Below are 23,480 nucleotides of genomic sequence, written 5' to 3' on the forward strand. Positions count from 1 at the left end.
CTGCGGGAGCGGCCCAAAGAAATAGAAAAAAAAAAGACAAAAAAAAAAAAAAAAAAAAAAGAACTTCCACTCTTGGATTCATTTATAGATACCAAGATACTCAGCAGCTCAGTGACACCTGAAATAATTCCTACTATTTCTTTTCTGTGAGTTGAAGGAAGGATGAGTTTGTTTGTTTTTTTTTTCTTCTGTGCTACTGAAACACTTGAAAATCCCTATAGATTCTAGGGGAGGGATTAGTGGGTTTTGGAACTAATTCCTCTGGACTGAGAAGGGTGATGTTGCTTTTTCTGGTTATTTTGACATCTTGTTGCTCCCCCCCCCCCAGAGAATTTATTTTTTAGAGCAGTTTTAGTTTCACAGCAAAATTGGAAGGAAGGTACAGAGAGTTCCCTGATGATCCCTGCCCCGACCCATACATCGCTTCCTGCATTGTCACTGTCACTCCCCAGAATGGTAGATTGGTTACCAAGGGTGAACCTACAGTGACACATCATAAATCACCCAAAGTACATAGTTTGCCTTAGTGTTCACTCCTGGTGTTGTATATTTAGTGGATTTGGACAAACATGTAATGACATTTTTCCATCATTATAATGTTAGGAGTCTTTTCATTGCCCTGAGAATCCTCTGTGTTCTGCCTACTCAACTGCTGATGTTTTTTTTTTGTTTTGTTTTGTTTTTTTGTCTTTTTGCTATTTCTTTGGGCCGCTCCCGCGGCATATGGAGGTTCCCAGGCTAGTGGTTGAATCGGAGCTGTAGCCACTGGCCTACACCAGAGCCACAGCAACGCGGGATCCAAGCCGTGTCTGCAACCTACACCACAGCTCACGGCAACACCGGATCGTTAACCCACTGAGCAAGGGCAGGGACCGAACCCGCAACTTCATGGTTCCTAGTCAGATTCGTTAACCACTGCGCCACGACGGGAACTCCTGCTGATGTTTTTATTGTCTCTGTAGTTTTATCTTTTCCAGAATGTCATATATTTGGGAACACACAGTAGGTAGCATTTTCAGATTGGCTTTTCTCACTTAGTAACATGCATTAGCATTTCCTTCCATGTCTTTTCATGGCTTTGATAGCCCATTTCTTTTTAGCACTGAATAGCATTGTGTGGATTATCAACTTAATAATATAGTAGCCAATATTTTACCAGCAAAAGTGAGTTTATTTGGGAACAGCCAGAGGAATTGCAATTGGGGATAGGTAAACTATGGCAGGCCAGAGCACAAGGAAGGGGAATTTGCTTTTATAGGGGAAAGAGGGGACTTGAGAAGGGGCTGTGATAACGAAAGAGTCCATCTGAAGAAGCTGGATGTCTATGGACTGCTCCAGTATCTGGCTGGCAGAGCTCTTGTTGAGTGGAGAGAAATTTTCTTCTTCCTGCTGGATAGTAAAGTAAGCAACACCTTTGTGTTGGAGGCATAGGTGTACAGCTCTTCCTCTTTGGAATAACTAACAGGTGCAGGGTGGGATGTGAGCACTCCCTCTACAGCCTGTCCCTACGCCAATTTTAGCTGAGGTTTCTTTAATTTCACAGTAGGTACCTCAGTTTTCTCCATTTACCAACTAAAGCATATCTTGCTTGCTTCCACGTTTGGGTGATTATAACAAAAGCTGCTATAAACATCCACGTACAGGTTTTTGTGTGGATGTAACTTTTTAACTCATTGGGGTGAAGATCAAGGAGTACAACGGCTGGATTGTATGGTAAGACTAAGTTTAGTTTTGTAAGAAATTGCCAGATGTCTTCCAAAGTGGCTCTACCGTTTTGCATTCCCAGAAGCAAAAATGGATTCTTGAGAATTCTTGTTGCTGTGCATCCTCACCAGCATTTGGTATTGTCATTGTTTTGGATTTTAGCCTCTCTAATTAGGGGTACGGCGTCTTGTGTTAATTTGTAATTCCCTAATGACATATGCTGTTGAATATCTTTTCATATACTTATTTGCTAAGTGTATATCTTCTTTGATGAGGATCTGTTAAGGTCTTTGCCCATTTTTTTTTCCCCCAAAATCAGGTTTTCTGATGAAGTTTTGATAGTTCTTTGTATATTTTGGATAACAGTCTTTTATCAAACACATCTATTGCAAATGTTTTTCTTCCAAGCTGTGGTTTTTCTTCTCGCTTTCTTGACGTCTTTTGCAGAGCAGAATTTTTTTTTTTTTTTTTTTTTTTTGCTATTTCTTGGGCCGCTCCCGCGGCATATGGAGGTTCCCAGGCTAGTGGTTGAATCAGAGCTGCAGCCACCGGCCTACGCCAGAGCCACAGCAACTCGGGATCCGAGCTGCGTCTGCAACCTACACCACAGCTCACGGCAACGCCGGATCGTTAACCCACTGAGCAAGGGCGGGGACCGAACCCGCAACCTTATGGTTCCTAGTCGGATTCATTAACCACTGCGCCACGACGGGAACTCCGAGAAATTTTTAATTTTAATGAAATCCAGCTTATCAATTACTTATTTTATGAATCATGTCTTTGATATTGATCTAAAAAGGTATCACATACCAGATTATCTAGATTTTTTCCTGTTGCTCTGTTTTTATAGTAGTATTGCAGAGATTTCAACCACAGCTTCAACTTGTGGAGTAGAGGCAGCTTACTTATGACTCTAGGAAGGCAGAGGGAAGTAAAGAGAAACTAAGAAAAGTAAAGACATCAGCAGCAGAAACTATTATTATTATAAATGATTGTTCTTTCTTTACTAAAAGTCAAGAAATCTAAAAGGTTAATCATGATTGATAAATATCTTAGCATAATTAATAATGTTGAGTGTAATATTCTTCAGAAAAAGACTTTGATTTAAAAGAGGAGATTTTCACTTTTCTTGTTGTTTTCTGCTCTTTTTCTCATCATGGACCAGGTGGATTGAAATACCACATTTCATAAAACTTCAAAGAAATTATTTTGATGTTGTAACTACTCTTATGTAAGTTTAAACTTTTACTCATTATATTAGACTTTAATAGAGTATTTCAGAATTTAGGGAAACTCATTAAGTAGTGAGTGAAAATGAAATAAAAATATTATTACAGGGAGTCCCTGTTATGGCTCAGGGGTAACAAATGCTGCCAATATCCATGAGGATGCACCTTCGATCCCTGGCCTCGCCCAGTGGCTTAAGGATCTGGGGTTGCTGTGAGCTGTGATGTAGGTCACATATACGGCTCAAATCCCAAGTTGCTCTGGCTGTGATGTACACTGGTGGCTACAGCTCTGATTTGACCCCTAGCCTGGGAACTTCATATGCCTCGGGTGCGGCCCTAAAGAAACAAACAAAAAAGTTATTACAGGCATACTTTGGAGATATTTCAAGTTTGGCTCCATACCACTACAATAAAGCAAATACATCAATAAAGTGAGTCACATGAATTTTTGGTTTCCCAGTGTATATAAAAGTTTAGGGTTTTACTATGCTATAGTCTATTAAGTGTGCAATAGCATTATGTCTTAAAAAAACAATATACATACCTTAATTTAAAATACTTTATTACTCAAAAAAACCCAAAATAAAAATACTGTATTTCTAAAAAATGCCAATCATCATCTGACAACACAGGGTTGCCATAAACCTTAAATTTGTGTGAACTGCAAGAAAGCAGAGTAAAGCCAGGTGTACCTGTACTGAATCATTAACTTTAGAAGTTATCTGGTGTGTTGTCTGCATTTCTCCAGTAGAAACGGAGATTTGGGGAGATTTTAGTCCAGGATATGTGTGTTTGTGTGTCTCAGGAGGGCTCCAAGACCGCCCCCTCCCACACACAGATTCAGTGAGTTAGTTACTAGGAGGACTCAGCATGTAGTCCTACTAAGCATATAGTCCAGCATGTAGTCCTCATGGTTAGCATTCATTACAGTGAAAGGATACAGGTTAAAACCAACAAAGGGAGAGGACAAAGTCCAAGGGAAACCAGGCATAAGCTTCTAGAGTTCTCTCTCTGTCGAGTCTCACAGGATGTGCTTAATTCCACCAGCAACAAGTTGTGACAATATGTGTTAAATGGTGCCAACCAGAGAAACATCTTAGAGACTCAGTGCCCAGAGTTTTTACTGTAGGCTGATCATGTGGGGACTGTCTGCCTAGCATGTACCAAAATTCCAGAACCCCAGCAGGAAAGAAGGTCTTCCATATAACTATGTTTAAAACAACAGTTTTGGTATAGTGAACCTGTACCTAATCAGGGAGGGGGGAGCTCTCCTGAAATCCAAGTCCTTAGGCATTAGCCAAGGGCCAACCCTGTAAGCAGGTCTTTTAAGATAGGCATTTAGACCTGCCGTTGTTAAGTCTTTTCTGTTTTCTCTGTGTGTGTGTATGTGTGCAGCATTTAGCATACAGTGTGTTCAGATTAAATGTAAGCTGTTTTTATTTATTATAGGGACTCTTCATTGATTACTACTAATCCTGTTTTTGTAAAAATTCAGTTTATTAAAAAGAATGTACCTTCGCTGCTTCCAGAATGATGGTGGGTTTGGATTTACCTGCTTTTCCATTTTGTTGTAGTACATTAAACTAGTCAACAGAGATAAAAACTGCATGACACAGGTTATGTTTGAGATGGTATTTTTCCAACCTTTATTGAGATACAATTGGCATATAATTGTGTTTATGTCAGTAGTATGTTTGAGGTATACAGTGGGTTGAACTGATGCATTTATATACTGCAAAAATGACTATCTTCGTAGTGTTAGCTAACAACTCCATCATCTCACATAAATACCAATTCTCTTAGCAACTTTCAAGTATATAATACAGCACTTTGAACTATAGTCACCATACTGGACATCAGATCCCCAAAACTTATCTACAGTATAACTGCAACTTTATACACTTTGACTAGATCTCCCCATTTCCCCCATTCCTAGAACCTGGCTGGCAACCATCTCTAGTTCTATAAATTCATATTTTTATATTTCATATATAAATGAGTTCATACAATGTTTGTCTTTTTTGTCTGACTTATTGCATTTATTTCATTGAGACTTATTTCACAAGGTCCATCCACTTTGCTGCAAATGGCAGGATCTCCTTCTCTCTTTCTTTATTTGCTTTTTTTTGGCCGCACCTGCAGCATATGAAGTTTCTGCGCTAGGAGTCGAATCAGAGCGTCAGTTGCCAGCCTATGCCACAACCACAGCAATACTGGATCCAAGCTGCATCTGCGACTTATGCCACAGCTTGTGACAGCGCCAGACCCTTAACCCACTGAGCGAGGCCAGGGATCAAACCCGTATCCTCACTGAAACTATGTTGGGTCCTTAAGGCTCTGAGCCACAGTGAGAACTCCTCCTTTTTTTAATGGCTGATAATATTCATATGTGTATTTATATGTCACATCTTTAACCATTTATCCATCAATGGACACTTAGGTTGTTTCTGTATCTTGGGTATTGTGAATAATGCTACAGTAACCATGGGAATTCTGATGCCTGTTCTGATTCTTTTTTTTTAATTACTCAATGAATTTTATTACATTTATAGTTGTACAACGTACTAGTACTACAATTAAGTGTGGTCTTTTGCATTCCTGTGAGGTAGATGTGGCCAGTATTTTAATTTCCATTAAAATACTGTGATAGATGAGGCCAAGGCAGAGAAGTTTGGAATTTCTAAATACTCTTACTTACTTGATAGTTCAGATTATCAGAACTTAATATGTTGGTTTTGCCAAGCCAGTAGGGAGAAATATGGAATTTTGGGAGTTTTTGTTGTGGCTCAGTGGTAGTGAGCCTGACTAGTATCCATGAGGAGGCAGGTTCGATCTCTGGCCTCACTCAGTGGGTTAAGGATCCCGCATTGCCATCAGCTGCAATGTAGGTTGCATTCCTGGCTTGGATCTGGCATTACTGTGGCTGGAGTGTAGGCCAGCAGCTGCAGCTCCTGACTCCTAGCCTGCTAACTTCCATATTCTGTGAGTAGGGCCCTAAAAAGACCACAAAAAATTCTTTTTCTTTTTTTTTTTTTTGCCTTGTTGACATTTCTAGAGGGCATTACTAAACCAAGAAATAGGATTAAATATTTAAGTTAATGTCATATTGGATCATTTATAATCTTTTATGCTTACCTGTTTTTGTATTCAAGCATTATTTTGTTGACTGTGTAGTTTTTTGAGCTTTTGGGCATGATGCCAGTTCATACAGCATAGTCCTGTTGGAGGAAAAAGTCACAAAACGTGGCTATTTAGCATTTTGTATATATATATATATATATATACATATATATTTTTTTTTTGGGGGGGGGGCTATTAAGAGCTGTGCCTGTGGCATATGAAAGTTCTCAGGCTAGGGGTCCATTTGGAGCCACAGCAGTTCGGGATCCGGGCTGCGTCTGTGACCTACACCACAGCTCATGGCAATGCTGGATCCCTAACCCACTGAGCAAGGCCAGGGATTGAACCTGCAGCCTCATGTATACTAGTCAGGTTCATTTCCGCTGCGCCACAACGGGAACTCCAGCATTTTGTATTCTTGTCTTTTTTTTTTTTTTTTTTTTTTTTTTTTTTTTTTTTTTTTTTGGTCTTTTTGTCTTTTTTAGGGCCACACCTGTGGCATATGGAGGTTCCCAGGCTAGGGGACCAATCAGAACTGTAGCCACCGGCCTACGCCAGAGCCACAGCAACAAGGGCTCCAAGCCACGTCTGCGACCTACATCACAGCTCATAGCAACGCGGGATCCTTAACCCAGTGAGCGAGGCCAGGGATTGAACCTGAGTCCTCATGGATGCTAGTCGGATTCCTTTCCACTGAGCCACGATGGGAACTCCAGCATTTTGTGTTCTTAAAGCATTAAACATCATTAATCTTAATCCAAGAGTAAAATAACCTCTTTCAGTTCTGATTTTGGTGAATATAAATTAGTACCTCATCCCTACCTCTGCCATTACCTTTTATTCTCAAATGAGCCAAGGCATAGTAATATTTCATTACTACATGAAGTTCCTACTTGGCCTTATGTGTGAGATTTCTTAGTAAGTGTCCCAAAGTGAATTTAACTGCCATATAATGTATATATCAAAGCCACTGGATCATAATTTTTGTTTCTTGTAAGTTGCACCTGCAAATAAATCAGACCAAACTACCATTTATTTATCCCACCAACACCAAAGACTATTTTATAGTTATTAGATTCTACTGCTTGCCACTCTACTGGCTGAAAATAGTTTATAGAGTGTTTTCACTCATTATATTCATTTGATCCTTGTAATTGCCTGTCATGATAGATATTATTCTGATTTTACAGAAGAGGCAGTTGAGAATGACTTATCCAAGTCTTTGGAAGCTTCTAAGTTGGGGAGCAGGCTTTTAATTTTATAGTGTTTACACTATATAATGAAGATGTAAAGGTCTCTGGACATTTCTTCTAAATGTCAGCAAGAACTATTCTAGAGAAAGCAAATTCTCCAAAAGTAAGTAAAAGTTATAATCATTTTTAGCAGGCTATCACTAAAATATTTTGTTCCTTTGTGTTGGATGGTAGACTTATTAAAAGTCTGAATAAGATTATGTTCATTATGTTCCTTCCAAATAAAAATATAATAGATTTAGAATTTTTAAAAGTAGGTATGAAAAGAATCTTATACTTTGTACCAGAAGAAATTATGATAGAATTTGTTATAGCCCGAAGGTATTTCCAAATGTGATGCAAAATGCAGAAGCCATAAAGGAGTTTGATTAATATAACTATATAAAAATCACTACCATAGGCAAAGTCGAGACCGATAATAAACTAGGAAAAGTGTTGCTCTTCATGTGACATAGGCGTAACTTTCCTTATATAGAGAGAGCTTTAACAAATCAAGAAGAAAAAGTTAACTCCAGGGAGTTCCCATTGTGGCTCAGTAGAAACGAACCCAACCAGTATCCATGAGGACGCAGGTCCAATCCCTGGCCTTGCTCACTGGGTCAAGGAGCCGGCATTGCTGTGAGCTGTGGTGTGGGTTGCAGATCCACAGCTTGGATCTGCTGTGGCTGTGGCTGTGGCTGTGGCTGTGGCTAGTAGCTGTAGCTCCAGTTGGATGCCTAGCCTGGGAATTTCCATATGCCTCAGGTGTGGCCTAAAAAGCAAAAAAAAAAAAAAAAAAAAGAAAGAAAGAAAAGGTTCACTCCAACAGGAATAAAAGAAATGCATTTACATTTCATATCAGAGGAAATGCAGTTATTCAAACATATGAAAAGTACTCGATTTTACTCATAAAATAAGTACATAAGACATAAAATTTCACCTGTTAGATTGGCAAAGCTAAAATTTTCAATACTCACTGTGTTGGAAAAGCTGTGAGGAAAGGGCACTCTGATGCGTTGCTGGTAGAACTATAAATCTGTAGAGGTTTTATGAAGGGGGTTTGTTATTGTCGGTCAGAATTACAGAAGCACCTATTCTTTGACCCAGCAATTCTGATTTCCGCAATTTAACCTGTGGATGTGCTTGCAGACATGCAAAATGATCATTCATTGTAACATGGTTTTTAATAGTGTCTGGAGATTTAAACTCACCTTGATATCTCTAATTTTGCCCTCCTTTTTTATTCTTGTTATTTGTCTTCTTTTTTTATTCTTTCCATTTCTCAAAGTGTAGTTGATTTACAGTGTTTCTCTCTTTTTTCTTAGTTTTAATAGTGTTTTATTTATTGGTCATCTCACAGTACCATGTTCAAAACAGAATCAGCCAGTGTTGCTAGTTTTAATCAGCAGAAGTCTACTCTGGCAAATTTAAGCAGAAAAGGAATTTATTGAGGAAGAATATTGGGTAACCCAGAGTAATCAGCCAGGTAGCTAGAGAACTTGATTTGGAAAATGGCAGATAAGTTCCAAGAGCAAAGTCTGTATAATATGAATTCTTTGCAATTTTTTGCAACTTCTTTGTGAACTAATGTATTTATAATTGTTCCCTGTTTGCTTTAAGGAATATATATTTTGTTCACTGAGTCCATACGTGTATATAGATATTATCAAGTTTGTTAATTTTATATTTCAATTTTTCTGTATTTTTGTTACATTTTGATCTGCCTGATCTACATGTGTTTAATTGTGGTATGTTAAATTTTTTATTATAATTTTAGATTTATTCTCTTATATTGTTTCTTGCTCTGTTGAAGGTTCATACAAGTTCATAATTATTACATCTTCTTTAATGGGTTGCCTTTATCATCTTTGTGTAATTTCCCTCTTTATTCCTGTTGATTTTCTCTTAATTTTGCCATGGAATAGTTCTGTGGCCTTAGGCACAGCATTAACTTCAAATTTTCCTCATTATAAAATAGGTATTAAAAACTACCTTATAAAGCAGCTGTGAAGATTCACTGACAAAATTTGTATAAAGTATCTTTCAGGTAATATGTTTCTCCGTAAGTGGATTAAAAGTACATTTTTGCCTTAAGGGTTTTGCTTTTCCCTCCCTTCTTCTGCTCCTCTTATAAAGCATCTAATTTTAAATACTGTTTGCCTGCAATTAGAAATGTGCTTAAGCAATATGACTAAGATAGTCATCAGGACTTTTTCCTTTTTCTTTTCCCTTTTTTTTGGCTGCTCCCATGGCATGTGGAGATTCCTAGGGCAGGGATCTAATCTGGGTCACAGCAGCAGCCCAGACCCCTGCAGTGACAATGCCAGGTCCCTAACCCACCGCGCCACAAGGAAACTTCTGGCATTTTTTTTTTTTAGGGCCACATCCTCAGCATATGGAGGGACTAGGGACTGAATCAGAGCTGCAGCTGCCCACCTACACCACAGCCACAGCAACATGGGATCTGGGCCGCATCTGTGACCTACACTGCAGCTCACGGCAAAGCCAGATCTCTGACCCACTGACCAGGGCCAGGGATCGAACCCGCATCCTCATGGATACTAGACGGATTTGTTCCTACTGCGCCACAATGGGAACTCTTTTTTTTTTTTTTTTTTTTTTTTAAAGTAGGTGAAGGTGATGGAATGTTTGCTCCTAAGCCCAGGGTCTAACAATTCTCTACTGCTTGGTAGAGCTTTAAGTTACTGTTCTCTGCATCTGCATTAGGTTCAGGGTTTCTGTCTAAGTCTCTTCTACATTTCTTTGGTGGGTATGAGTCTTTATAAAATAGTTGAAAAAGGACAAAAGTCAACTTTTTGAGGAGCCTACTTTTCTATAACAAATATTATCAGCCTGAATGGGAAGTAGAGTTATTAGTAAGTCTAGAATAGTTTTTAAACAGTAAATGTACGTAGAATTATGCAGAAATGTTGTCATGTACTTTTAAGGAGGCAGAAGTGTGTATTTTCTCCCCCCTTCCCCACTGAGGCGTTTTATTTGCATGTGTGTATTACATGCCTGGAGAAAGAATCTGAGGATTTTCCCTCCTGGGTGTTTTCGTCTTGCTTCTTCATGGTCGGTGATGCCAGCGGAGGTTGTCAGTACAGTGAAACCAAACTGACAGGACGGGAGCAGGTTATTCTGCCATTTTTCTAGATCTTCGAGTTGCCCATCGCATCTGGGACTCATCACTCCATACTTTATTTAGCCTGCCTCTGAGGTTCACGGCGGTTTTCCCAGCTTTATGATCATCCATGATTTCAAACTTGGCCAGTGGAGCCACGCTTCATCATCACAGGTAGAAACTGGATGATGGGAGTGGAAATGAATCTGACTAGTATCCATGAGGATCTAGGTTCCATCCCTGGCCTCACTCACTGGGTCGGGGTCCCACATTGCCCTGAGCTGTGGTATGGGTCGCAGATGCGGCTCCGATCCAGCGTTGCTATGCCTGTAGGGCCGGTGGCTGTGGTGTAGGCTGCAAATGGAGCTCTGATTCAACCCCTAGCCTGAGAACTTGCATATGCTGCAGGTGAGGACCTAAAAAGACAAAGAAAAAAAAAAAAGAAAAAGAAAGTGGATGATGACTTGGGAGCATGGCCTAAGAACCTGGCCTTTACTTCTCTTTTCGACGACATCAGCCAGAATGCTCATACTCACTGTACGGTGGCCTGGACGGATGGTGGAAAGAGATGGGGGGTGCGAGCACAGGGAGTTATTCTCCTTCCTCTTTGATAGCATTTAGGGCTTATCATTTATTTCTGTTCTTAAGTTGGATTTTTATTACCTGTATATGTAACCAATATGTATTGTGTACCTCCTGTGGGCCTGGATATATGGAGAAGGGGAGAAAACAGAATTTTAGTTGAGAAAACAGCATAAAAAGGTCTGAAAGTATATTATATACATATATAGTAACTAGATAGTCAAGAGTTGAGAGATGCAGTGCTTTAGAAAGTTAAAGTTGTCATCAGTCTCTGCAGAACCTTGAGTGACATTTTGAAGAGTTTTGACTTTATACTATGAGCTGAACAAAACCACCAAAGGCTTTGAGGATAAAAAAAAATCAGGTCGTATAATGAAAATATTTATAGGTTATAGACAGGAAAATATTCTGTTGATCATCTTGAAAAGAAGTAGAAATACATAGTATTATGAGTAGAACTTTAGCTCATTTAAAATGGTATTTGGTGACATTGCCCTAAGAGCTTTAAATACAGTTTTCCTTGAGGTCTTTTAACATGTTTCTTTACCAGGGAGACCCTTCAGGACCACTCCACCTAAAATAACCTTTTTTCTTCTATCCTATGTTTATTTTCCTCGACAGCCATTAGTACCACCAGTTGTATTATATACACACGTTTGTTTGTTGTCTAGTTCTCTTCACAGTACTGTAAGCTGCATGAGAGCAAGGACTGTATTTATTCAGTCCTTCTCCCCAGTGCTTAGAAATGTGCCTGGTTTATACCCTTTAATAAATATTTGTTGAATGAATGAGCGAATATTCAAGTTGTGGGAGATGAGCACAATTTCTCTGTGGTTTATGCTTGAGGGCAGCAGTAGGACAAGGGCTTGGTTCCTTCCTAGAAGATTCTGTTAACAGTTGTTTTCTTTTCCCTTCTCTCCAGAGTTTATATTCAGAGCACCAATCAAATTAAGCAAGCCTGGGGGACTTCGTGAGGAATATGAAAGCCTGAGAAGGGTATAGTATACATATTGTTATGCCATTCATTTTCTTAAAGCAAATTGTAATAATGACATTAAAGAATAGTTTGTGGGAGTTTCGGTTTACTAGGGGTTTTAAAGATTTATGATGTCTTTCTCTACCCTACCTTATACAGTTCCAGTTAGATTCTGTAGCTGTAATGGAAGTAGAGTATACTAACTAAGAACCCCTTTTTAAGCTCTTCTTTGAAAGATGAAAATATTGCTCACAGGGCCTATCACACACCTTCTGCAATATCTGGCCACCAGGAGAGGTATTCATGGCATTTAACTGTTAGTTAAAAGTTAACATTTAAGCTTTAATAATAATAGCTCTATTATTTTTCCTTATCTTGTAGGGTTCCTCTAATTACACATGTAGCTGGTTATCTTTAGTCCTTTCACTTTAGTAAGTATTCCAGAAGAACTGTAACTTAGACTAGTAAGGGGGTATGGAATAATTCGTTCGTTAGAGAACATTTACCATCGGAAAGCTTTTAGCTGTGTCCACATCATCTTATTTTTGATGTTTTCAAACTGGTTGTCTGGGAATCGTTTGGAGAGTTAAGACTTCAAAAAAGCTGGTAATAAGAAGTGTAAGATTTGTATCATCTTTCTCCAGTCCTCTCCCTGAACCACCATCCCATACCCATGTTCATAAATGATTAGATAATCATTCTACATGTAGATATTTAATGTTTTACATGGCACTTAGTCTGAATCAGACAACATCATAAAACAGAGGTAAGACAATGACATTGTTGTGGTATTTTAGACTGAATGAGAAAAATCTGTATGTTAAAGAGAAGAGGTAATAGAAAATGGTCCTTAATTACTATATATCTTTGACCTTGCTTTTTTTTCTACATAAAAAGCAGTTATTCTCAAGGACAGCATCAAAAGAACCACAGATTTCTCTTAAATAAAATTCCAAGATATGCAGATGTATAGTTCTAATTAACTTCTCAGAAACTTGGAGAAAATGGAAATTTTAAAGCTATCAGCTTGAAGACAAAGAGAAAACAAGGACTTGGAGATAGAAAACGGAGGTAAAGTAGAAGGCATGGTGAACATAGAGGTGTTTGTAAGCCAGGGGAGGAGGAAGAAGCCTCGAGGAACCGTTCTTTTGTTCCTGTTAGGAGAGAGGGATAGGAAAGTGGTTTTAAAAGCAACCAGTGGCAGGATGTTCTTGATTGAAGGTAGGACAGTCTCATCTGTATTAACTGGATTGGGTTTGAAAAACACTCACCTGTGTCACTTGGGTTAAATAAAAGGTAACCATACCCTAAGTACCCAAGTTGTCCTACATCCATTGTATAACCTGGAAAATAGAAATCCAACTCATAGAATCAGAAGGTGCCAATATGACATATCCATGCAATGGAATATTATTCAGCAATAACAGGGAATGAACCAGTGATACCAGGTGGATGAACCTCAAAAAGATGCTGAGTGAAAGAAGCCAGATGTAAGAGACCACATATTGTATGTTTCCATTTATAGGAAATGTCTAGAAGAGACAAAAGCGTAGAGACAGATAGTAGATTAATGGGCAATTGAGTAGGATTGGAATGAGGATTAACAGTAAATGTGCATTAATGATTTTATTGCGCTGGTGAAGATTTCTAAAACTGATGAATGGTATGTTCCACAACTTGGCAAGTGTACTAAAAATCATTGAATTATATACTTGAAATGGATGGATTATAAAATATGTAAAAATATGCCTCAATAAATTAAAACAAATTAAGACACTAGACATTTGGATGGAGAACTTGATAAAAGATGTCTCTAGAAAGTGTGTTTTCTGAAACAAAGTAAACATATGATTATCTAGATGAATCCTTGGGTGGGGGGAGATGTTTCAGTTTCTACTGAACAAGAGATGGCAATTAACTCTACACAACTCATCATTGCTAATTTGATGTATACTTATTATTTAGTATACTTTATTATTTTAAGTGACAGTAAGAATCTTTATAAGGGCTATAAAAAATTAACACGAAATTTCATTCCCCTAATTCTAGTTCTTTTAAAAGATGTTTGCTTAATAATCATAGGTCCTCCTACCCATGGTACAGTGTTATGGTCACTGAGGTTACTATGATTTTCTTTTTTTTTTTTTTTTTTGTCTTTTTGTTGTTGTTGTTGTTGTTGTTGCTATCTCTTGGGCCACTTCCGCGGCATATGGAGGTTCCCAGGCTAGGGGTTGAATCGGAGCTGTAGCCACCGGCCTACGCCAGAGCCACAGCAGCGCGGGATCCGAGCCGCGTCTGCAACCTACACCACAGCTCACGGCAACGCCGGATCGTTAACCCACTGAGCAAGGGCAGGGATCGAACCCGCAACCTCATGGTTCCTAGTCGGATTCGTTAACCACTGCACCACGACGGGAACTCCTGATTTTCTAAATTTTATGATTCTATGAATATGTTTGTATTTCTAAGTATGTTTAAAATTTTCTTCCTGCAATGTGTTACAGTTAGTTTTGTCTTATATAGAAATATGCAGAGCAAAAGATAAAAGTTCTTTTTTTTTTTTATTTTCCACTTTCTTCCCCAGAGATAACTAGTGTCAACAGTTTAGTATATATCCTAGATCCTTTATATACTTCGATACACCCACACACACACGTTAGTCTTTCTCAGTATAAATGAGATCATGATATATATTCATTTAGTCATCAGATATCTATTGTGTCCCTACTGCGTGCCAGATACTAGGGATATGATGCTGTAGAAGACATCCAAGGTTCTTGCTCTCAGGGAGATTTCATTCAGTGGGGGATAGTCATACAGTGAATAAGCAAACACATATTTAATATATATTAATAAAGCAGAGTAAGAAGAGTTACAGGGGAATGGAAGGGAAATTTGAGACACAAAAAGACTGTTTTCAATACAGTGATCAGAGAAAGTCTTAGAGAAGGCAACATTTGAGTTGCTACCTGAAAGACATGAGGGAGAAAGCTACGTAAAGGCATGAGTAAAGAGCTTTCCAGGCAGAGGGAGCAGCAAATTCAAAGGCCCTGAGGTGTCAACGAGTTTCACTTGTTTAAGGAACAGTGTGGCTGTAGCTGAGTGTGCAGGTTGTGGGTGGAAGGGTGGTATGGGGATTTGGTAAGAGGTGAGTTGGGAGAGGTAGAAGGGCCAGATCAAAGAAGGCCTAGTTGCCTGGAAAGGAGCCTAACTTTAGTTTAAGTGTGATGGGAAGCCAGGAATATGATCTGATGTATGCTTTTATTTTTTTTTTTTGTCTCTTTTTGTCTTTTGTTGTTGTTGTTGTTGTTGCTATCTCTTGGGCCGCTTCCGCGGCACATGGAGGTTCCCAGGCTAGGGGTCCAATCGGAGCTGCAGCCACCGGCCTACGCCAGAGCCACAGCAACGCGGGATCCGAGCCGCGTCTGCAACCTACACCACAGCTCACGGCAACGCCGGATCGTTAACCCACTGAGCAAGGGCAGGGACCGAACCCGCGACCTCATGGTTCCTAGTCGGATTCGTTAACCACTGCGCCACGACAGGAACTCCTGATGTATGCTTTTAAAAGGTCTCTGGTTACTGTGTGGGGAATAAACTAGAATGGATCTAGGAGTTAGGAATTGTGTTTACTGTGAATAGTAGAGACTCCCAAATAATGACTAAATGAATTAGTTTTATTTTTCTCAAGTAAAACAACAACAACAACAACAACTGGAGATGAGCTGCCCAGGACTGATATGGCAGCTCTAGGACATCAGGGGTTCAGATTCCTTTTGTTTTTCTATTTAGACATCTTCAAGTGTGCCTGTCTCCTTGTGGTGTGAGGTGGTTGATCCTTCTCTAGAATCCAAGCTAGACAGAAAGCTGAGGGAAAAGGGCATATTTCAGCTTAACTGGGCCTTTTATTTATTTATTTATTTATTTATTTATTTATTTATTTATTTATTTATTAAATTTTTTTTTTGTCTTTTTGCTATTTCTTGGGCCACTCCCGTGGCATATGGAGGTTCCCAGGCTAGGGGTTGAATCTGAGCTGCAGCCACCGGCCTACACCAGAGCCACAGCAACGCTGGATCCCAGCCGTGTCTGCAACCTACACCACAGCTCACGGCAGCGCCAGATCGTTAACCCACTGAGCAAGGGCAGGGACCGAACCCGCAACCTCATGGTTCCTAGTTGGATTCGTTAACCACTGCGCCATGACGGGAACTCCTTAACTGGGCCTTTTAAAGGGTTTTCTCCAGCACCCCACCTAGTGACTTCACATGTATTTTATAGTCAGTATCACAGACTCCCTCTAGCTGCCAGGGCAGCATAATGTTTTAGCTGGGTGCATTAACTTCCTAAGTAAACTCAAGTTCTTTTAAGAAGGATTGAAAGAATGAATACTGGGTAGGCAGCTAGCTGACTCTGCCTCTTAGGATAAAAATGGAAATAAGACCAATTAGAGCACTTTTGGAGTAAGCAGTGGGTTGAGTTTGACCAGGGTTAGGGTATTGCCAAAAGTGTGACAAAGGGAGAGATGCTGTGGACTTGAAGGTGTATAAAGGAAGTTGTTGTCATTTTAGACCATGGTTATTTAAGGGACAGAATTAAGAGCATGAGGGACATGATGAATAGTAAGAGTAGTAGAGTCAGTAGACTGAAAGTTTTGATGGTGATAAAGAATTGTAAAAGTAGGGTCACTAGCATATAAGTAAACTTGGAAAGCTGGGAAGTGGTGGTCTAAGTGTGAGAGCCTTAAAAGTGAGATTGGGAGGAGTTCCTGTCATGGCACAGTGGTTAACGAATCTGACTAGGAACCATGAGGTTGCAGGTTCGATCCCTGGCCTCACTCAGTGGGTTAAGGATCCGGCGTTGCTGTGAGCTCTGGTATAGGTTGCAGCCACGGCTCAGATCCAGTGTTGCTGTGGCTCTGGCGTAGGCCGGTGTCTACAGCTCCGATTAGAACCCTAGCCTGGGAGTCTCCATATGCCACAGGAAGCAGCCCTAGAAAAGGCAAAAATACCAAAAAAAAAAAAAAAAGTGAGACTGGGAGGTAGTTTAGTTATTGAACATGACAAGGTTTAGGGTGTGATTATGGGAGGAGATAACTCAAGTAGGATCAAAGAAAAGATTTATCTGGAAGGAAATGAAGAAACTGAGAGAATATACTGATGTTGAAATCTTCAGACTCTCTCTTTTCCACAAGTACAACCTTAAGTCAGCATTTCAACTCCCACCTGGAATCCCCCACCTAGAAACCTACCCCCAGTCAGAGACAGGATTAAGCTGGCAGAATAGAAGGACTGGAGCTCAGCTTCTCTCATAAAAACAACAAAATTGCAACCAAGTGCTAAACAACCTTCAACCAAAACAAATGGACTGGAAACTTTCAAAAAGATATCCCACTCCAGAAGACAAAGAGGAAGCCACAGCAAGAGGTAGGAGGGGTGATTATGCAATATAAGCCACCCCATACCTCCCAGGTGGGAAGCCCACAGACTGGAAAGTAACTGTATCACAGAGACCCACCTACAGGAGTGAGAGTTCCGAGCCCCATGTCAAGGCCCCATGCCTGGGGATCTGGCATTGGCATAAAGAGCCTCCAGAGCATCTGGCATTGAAAGCCAGTGGAGCTTGTGCACAGGAGCTCCATAGGACTGGGGGAAATGGAGACCCCCTTCTTGAAAGGTGCACACAGGCTTTCATGTGCACTGGGTCCCAAGGCAAAGCAGAGGCTCCATAGGAATATGGGTCAAACCTGACTGCAGTTCTTGGAGAATCTCCTGGGAAAATGGGATGACTGTGGCTCATTGTTGGGGAAGGACATTGAAGGCAAAACTCTTGGGACTATTTATCAATGTGTATTTCTCTGGAGGTGGCCATTTTGGGAAAATCTGGCTGTACATATCAGCACTGAGAAGCCCAAGGCCAAACAATAATCCAGGTGGGATCACAGCCCCACCCATCAGTAAACAGGCTGCCTAAAGAACCCCCCCCACCCCCGCCCCAGGCACACAGCTACATCTAATCTCACCCAGAGACAAAGCCCCATCCACCAGAGGAATAGGAATCAGCAGCCCTCTACCAGTGGGCAGGCACCAGTCCCTCCCATCAGGAAGCCTACAGCAAGCCCCTGTACCAACTTCAGTAACAAGGGGGGCAGACATCAGAAGTAAGAGAGGCTACAACGATATTGTCTGCAAAAAGGAGACCACACCAAAAACCTATAAAAATGAAAAGGCAGAGTGCTATACCTCAGATAAGAGAGAAAGAAAACCCCCCAGAAAAACAGCTAAAGGATCTGGAGATTATCAGTCTCCAGGAAAAAGACTTTATACTGATGATGCTGAAGATCATGCAAAACATTAGAAATAAACTGGAGGCAAAGATTGATAATTTACAGCAAACACTGAGCAAAGAAATACAAGATTTAAAACTTAAGCAGAGATGCAAAATACAATAACTGCAATAAAAAATTCATTAAAAGCAACCAACAGCAGAATATAGGAGGCAGAAGAACGAATAAGCAAAGTGGAAGACAGACTAGTAGAAATCACTGACACAGAACAAAAAAGAGAAAAAAGATTGAAAAAAAATGAAGAAATTTTCAGAGAACTCTAGGACAATGTTAAATGCACCAACATCCATATTATAAGGGTGCCAAAAGGAAAAGAGAGAGAGAAAGGGACAGAAAAAATATTTGAAGAGATAATAGCCAGAAACTTCCCTAAGATGGGAAAGGAACCACTCGCTTAAATCCAGGAAGCACAACGAGTACTATATGAAAGAAACCCAAGGAGGAACACCCCGAGACACATACTAATCAACTGAGTAAAATTAAAGAGAAAATATTGAAAGAAGCTAGGGAAAACAAACAAATAACATACAAGGGAACCCCGATAAGGTTATCAGCAGATTTTTTGGCAGAAACTCTGCAGGCCGGAAGGGAATGGCATGATATACTTAACGTGATGAAAGGAAAAAACCTCCAACCGAGATTACTTTACCTGAAGACTCTCATTCAGATTAGAAGGAGAAATCAAAAGCTTCACATTAAGCAAAAGCTAAGAGAATTTAGCACCACTAAACTAGCTTTACAACAAATACTAAGGGAACTTCTCAGGCAGAAAAAAGGCCACAATCAGAAACAAAAATACCACACATGACAAGGCTCACCAGTAAAGGGATATGTACAGTAAAGATAGGAAATCATCCACACACAATTATGCTACCAAAATCAGAAATTGTGAGGAGGGTACGAATTCAGGACACTGGAGATACACTTGCAATTAAGAGACCAACACCTTAAAACAATCTCATGTGTATATATATATATATATAGACTCCCATATCAAAACTTCAGGGCAACTGCAAACCAAAAATCTACAGGTGCCACACAAGAAAAATCAACTCAAATACAACACTAAAGGTAGTCATCAAACCACAAGAGCAGAGAACAAGAGAAGAAGGGAAGAAAAAAAAGCAACAAAACCAAATCCAAAACAGTTAATAAAGTGGCAATGAGAACATATGTATCAATAATTACCTTAAATGTTAATGGACTAAATGCCCCAACCAAAAGTCATAGACTGGCTGAATGGATACAAAAGCAAGACCCATATAAATGGTGTCTTCAAGAGACCCACTTCACTTCTAGGGATACATACAAACTGCAAGTGAGAGGATGTAAGAAAATATTCCATGCAAATAGGAATCAAAAGAAAGCTGGTGTAGCAATAGTCATATGAAACAAAATAGACCTTAAAATGAAGAATATTTTAAGAGACAAGGACGGACATTACCTAATGCTCATAGGGTCAATCAAAAGAAGAAGATATAACAATCGTAAATGTCTATGCACCCAACAAAGGTTCACCACAATATATAAGGCAACTGCTAACAATCTTAAAAGGAGAAACTGACAATAACACAGTAATAGTGTTACTTTAACACCCCACTTACAGCAATGGACAGATCATCCAGACAGAAAATCAGTAAGGAAACACAGGCCCTGAATAAAGCATTAGACCAGATGGACTTAATAGATATTTAAAGGACATTCCATTCAAAAGCAGCAGAATACACATTCTTCTCAAGTGCACATGGAACATTCTCTAAGATTGATCACATTCTGGGCTACAAATCAAGCCTTGGTAACTTTATTAAAATTGAAATCATATCAAGCATCTTTTCCTACCACAAAGCTATATGACTGGAAATCAAGATCAACAAGGAAAAAACTGCAAAAAAACAGAAACATGTGGAGACCAAACAACATGCTACTAAACAACCAAGGGATCGCTGAAGAAATCAAAGAGGAAATTAAAAAAATACCTAGAAGAAAATGACAACAAAGATAACGACACTCCAAAACCTATGGGATGCAGCAAGAGGAGTTCTAAGAGGGAAGTTTATAGCAATACAAGCCTACCTCAGGAAACTAGAAAAAGCTCAAATAAACAACCTAACTTTACATCTAAAGCAGCTAGAGAGAGAAGAACAGACAAGACACAAAGTTAGGAGAAGGAAAGAAATCATAGGGGTCAGAGCAGAAATCAATGAAATAGAAACAAAGAAAATCATAGAAAAGATCAATGAAACTAAAATCTGGTTCTTTGAAAAGATCAACAAAATTGATAAACCCTTAACCAGACTTATCAAGAAAAAAAGAGGACTCAAATCAATAAAATTAGAACTGAAAAAGGAGAAATTACAACAGACATCACAGAAATACAAAGGATCATAAGAGACTACTATATGCAACTATATGCCAATAAAATGGAAAACCTAGAAGAAATGGACAAATTCTTAGAAAAGTACAATCTTCGGAGTTCCTGTCATGGCGCAGTGGTTAACGAATCTGACTAGGAACCATGAGGTTACAGGTTCAATCCCTGACCTTGCTCAGTGGGTTAAGGATCCGTCGTTGCCGTGAGCTGTGGTGTAGGTTGCAGACGCAGCTCGGATCCCACACTGCTGTGGCTCTGGTGTAGGCCGGTGGCTATGGCTCCGATTTGACCCCCAGCGTGGGAACCTCCATGTGCCGCGGAAGCAGCCCAAGAAATAGTAAAAAGACCAAAAAGAAAAAAAAAAAAGAAAAGTACAATCTTCCAAGACTAAACCAAGATGAAATAGAAAAGATGAACAGGCCAATCACAAGTACTGATATTGAAACTGTGATTAAAAACATCCAACAAACAAAAGTCCAGGACCACATGGCGGCTTCACAGGAGAATTCTATTGAACATTTAGAGAAGAGCTAACACCTATCCTTCTGAAACTATTCCAAAAAATCGCAGGGGAAGGAACACTCCCGAACTCATTCTATGAGGCCACCATCACCCTGATACCAAAACCAGCCAAAGATATCACAAAGAAAGAAAACTATGGGCCAATTTCACTGATGAACATAGATGCAAACATCTTCAACAAGATACTAGCAAACTTAATCCAACAATACATTAAAAGGATTGTACATCATGATCAAGTGGGATTTATCCCAGGAATGCAAGGATTCTTCCTTATCTGCATATCAATCAGTGGGATACACCACATTAACAAACTGAAGAATAAAAACCATGTGATCCTCTCAGTAGATGAAGAAAAAGCCTTTGACAAAATCCAACACCCATTTCTGATAAAAACCCTTTATAAAGTGGGTATAGAGGGAACCTACCTCAACATAATAAAGGCCATATATGACAAACTCAGAGCTAACATCATTCTCAATAGTGAAAAGTTGAAAGAATTTCTGCCTAGATCAGGAACAAGACAAGGATGTCTGCTCTCACCACTACTATTCAACATAGTTTTGGATGTCCTAGCCGCGGCAATCAGAGAAGTAAAAGAAATAAAAGGAATCCAAATTGGAAAGGAAGAAGTAAAACTATCACTATTTGCAGATGACATGATACTATACCTAGAGAATGCTAAAGACTCTATGAGAAAACTGTTAGAGCTCATCAATGAATTTGGCAAAGTCGCAGGACACAAAATTAATACACAGAAATCAACTGCATTTCTATATACCAACAACAAAAGAAAGAGAAATTAGGGAAACAATCCCATTTACTATTGCTTCAAAAATAATGAAATACTTAGGAATAAACCTACCTAAAGAGACAAAAGGCCTGTACTCTGAAAACTATAAGACGCTAATGAAAGAAATCACAGATGATGCAAAGAGATGGAAAGACATACCATGCTCTTGGATTGGAATAGTCAATATCAAAACGACCATTATACCCAACTCAATCTACAGATTCAATGCAATCCCTATCAAATTACCAAGGACATTTTTCACAGAACTCGAACAAAGTATTTTAAAGTTTGTTTGGAAGCATAAAGGACCCAGCATAGCCAAAGCCATCATGAGAAAGAAAAATGGAGCTGGAGGAATCAGGCTCCCGGACTGCAACACTCACAACCCTGCTCTGTGGTAGTCACCTACCGCCTGTCTATCAACTCTTAGTCACAGAAAAACCTGGCACTTAAGCTTCTGCCCAGTGATCATTCCTAAAGATTTCTTTTTTAATTATTATTTTTATTACTCAATGAATTTTATTACATTTATAATTGTACAACAATCATCACAACCCAATTTTATAGCATTTCCATCCCAAACCCCCAGCGCATCCCCCCACCCCCAACCTTTCTCATTTGGAAACCATAAGTTTTTCAAAGTAAGTGAGTCATCTGTTCTGCAAAGAGGTTCATCGTGTCCTTTTTTCAGATTCCACATGTAAGTGAGAGCATTTGATGTTGGTGTCTCAATGTCTGACTGACTTCACTTCACATGATAATTTCTAGGTCCATCCATGTTGCTAAGAGTGCTGTTCTTTTGTTCCTTTTAATGACTGAGTAATATTCCATTGTGTATATATGTACCACATCTTTTTTATCCACTCCTCTGTCCATGGGCATTTAGGTTGTTTCCATGTCTTGGCTTTTCTACATAGTGCTGCAGTGAACACTGGAGTACATGTCTCTTTCTGAGTCATGGTTTTCTCTGGCTAGATGGCCAGGAGTGAGATGGCTGGATCAAATGGTAGTTCTAGTTTTAGTTTTCGGAGGAATCTCAATACTCTTTTCCACAGTGGTTGTACCAATTTATAATCCCACCAACAGTGTAATAGGATTGCTCTTTCTCCACACCTTCTCCAGCATTTATTGTTTGTAGTCTTTTTGATGATGGCCATTCTGGGTAAGGTGGTACCTCATAGTGGTTCTGATTTGCGTTTCTCTAATGATGAGTGATGTTAAACATCTTTTCATGTGTTTTGTGGCCATCTGCATGTCTCCTTTGGAGAATTGTCTGTTTAGATCTTCTGCCCGTTTTTTGATGGGGTTGTTTGTGTTTTTTTTTGGTATGGAGCGGCAGGAGGAGTTTATAAATTTTGGAGCTTAATCCCTTGTCAGCTGACTCATTTTCAAATATTTTCTCCCATTCTGTGGGTTGTCTTTTCGTTTTGTTTAGGGTTTCCTTTGCTGGGCAGAAACTTTTCAGTTTAATTAAGTCCCATTTG

General features: G+C 39.5%; 1 protein-coding gene and 1 long non-coding RNA gene across 6 annotated transcripts in view; one reads left to right on the plus strand and one right to left on the minus strand.

The window, feature by feature from the left end:
- Window positions 1-23,480, plus strand: part of RNF169 (ring finger protein 169) — a 136,158-nt gene that overhangs the window by 53,459 nt on the left and 59,219 nt on the right. For 4 of the 5 annotated variants that reach the window (XM_084975222.1, XM_084975219.1, XM_084975220.1 and 1 more), the window contains one exon: window positions 11,914-11,987. Coding sequence is in view for 2 of the 5 variants with exons in the window: in XM_084975219.1 (XP_084831345.1) it covers window positions 11,914-11,987 (74 nt within the window). In the remaining 3 variants the exon portion in view is untranslated. Of the gene's footprint in view, window positions 1-11,913; window positions 11,988-12,867; window positions 13,039-23,480 lie in introns of those variants that run through there. The other variant, XM_084975221.1, reaches the window with a different exon arrangement.
- On the minus strand, window positions 12,080-18,178 carry LOC146399723 (uncharacterized). Its single transcript, XR_014814718.1, has 4 exons — window positions 16,928-18,178; window positions 15,517-15,863; window positions 14,387-15,215; window positions 12,080-14,090 (listed from the first exon to the last, which is right to left on the minus strand). It is a non-coding gene; the product is annotated as an uncharacterized LOC146399723 (long non-coding RNA).

The sequence above is a fragment of the Sus scrofa genome, chromosome 9 (assembly GCF_054392235.1).
Source record: "Sus scrofa isolate SSC_HxYL_T2T_F1_AM1 chromosome 9, Sscrofa_HxYL_maternal_Yorkshire_Landrace_v2.0, whole genome shotgun sequence".
In the NCBI taxonomy this organism is placed as follows: Eukaryota; Metazoa; Chordata; class Mammalia; order Artiodactyla; family Suidae; genus Sus; species Sus scrofa.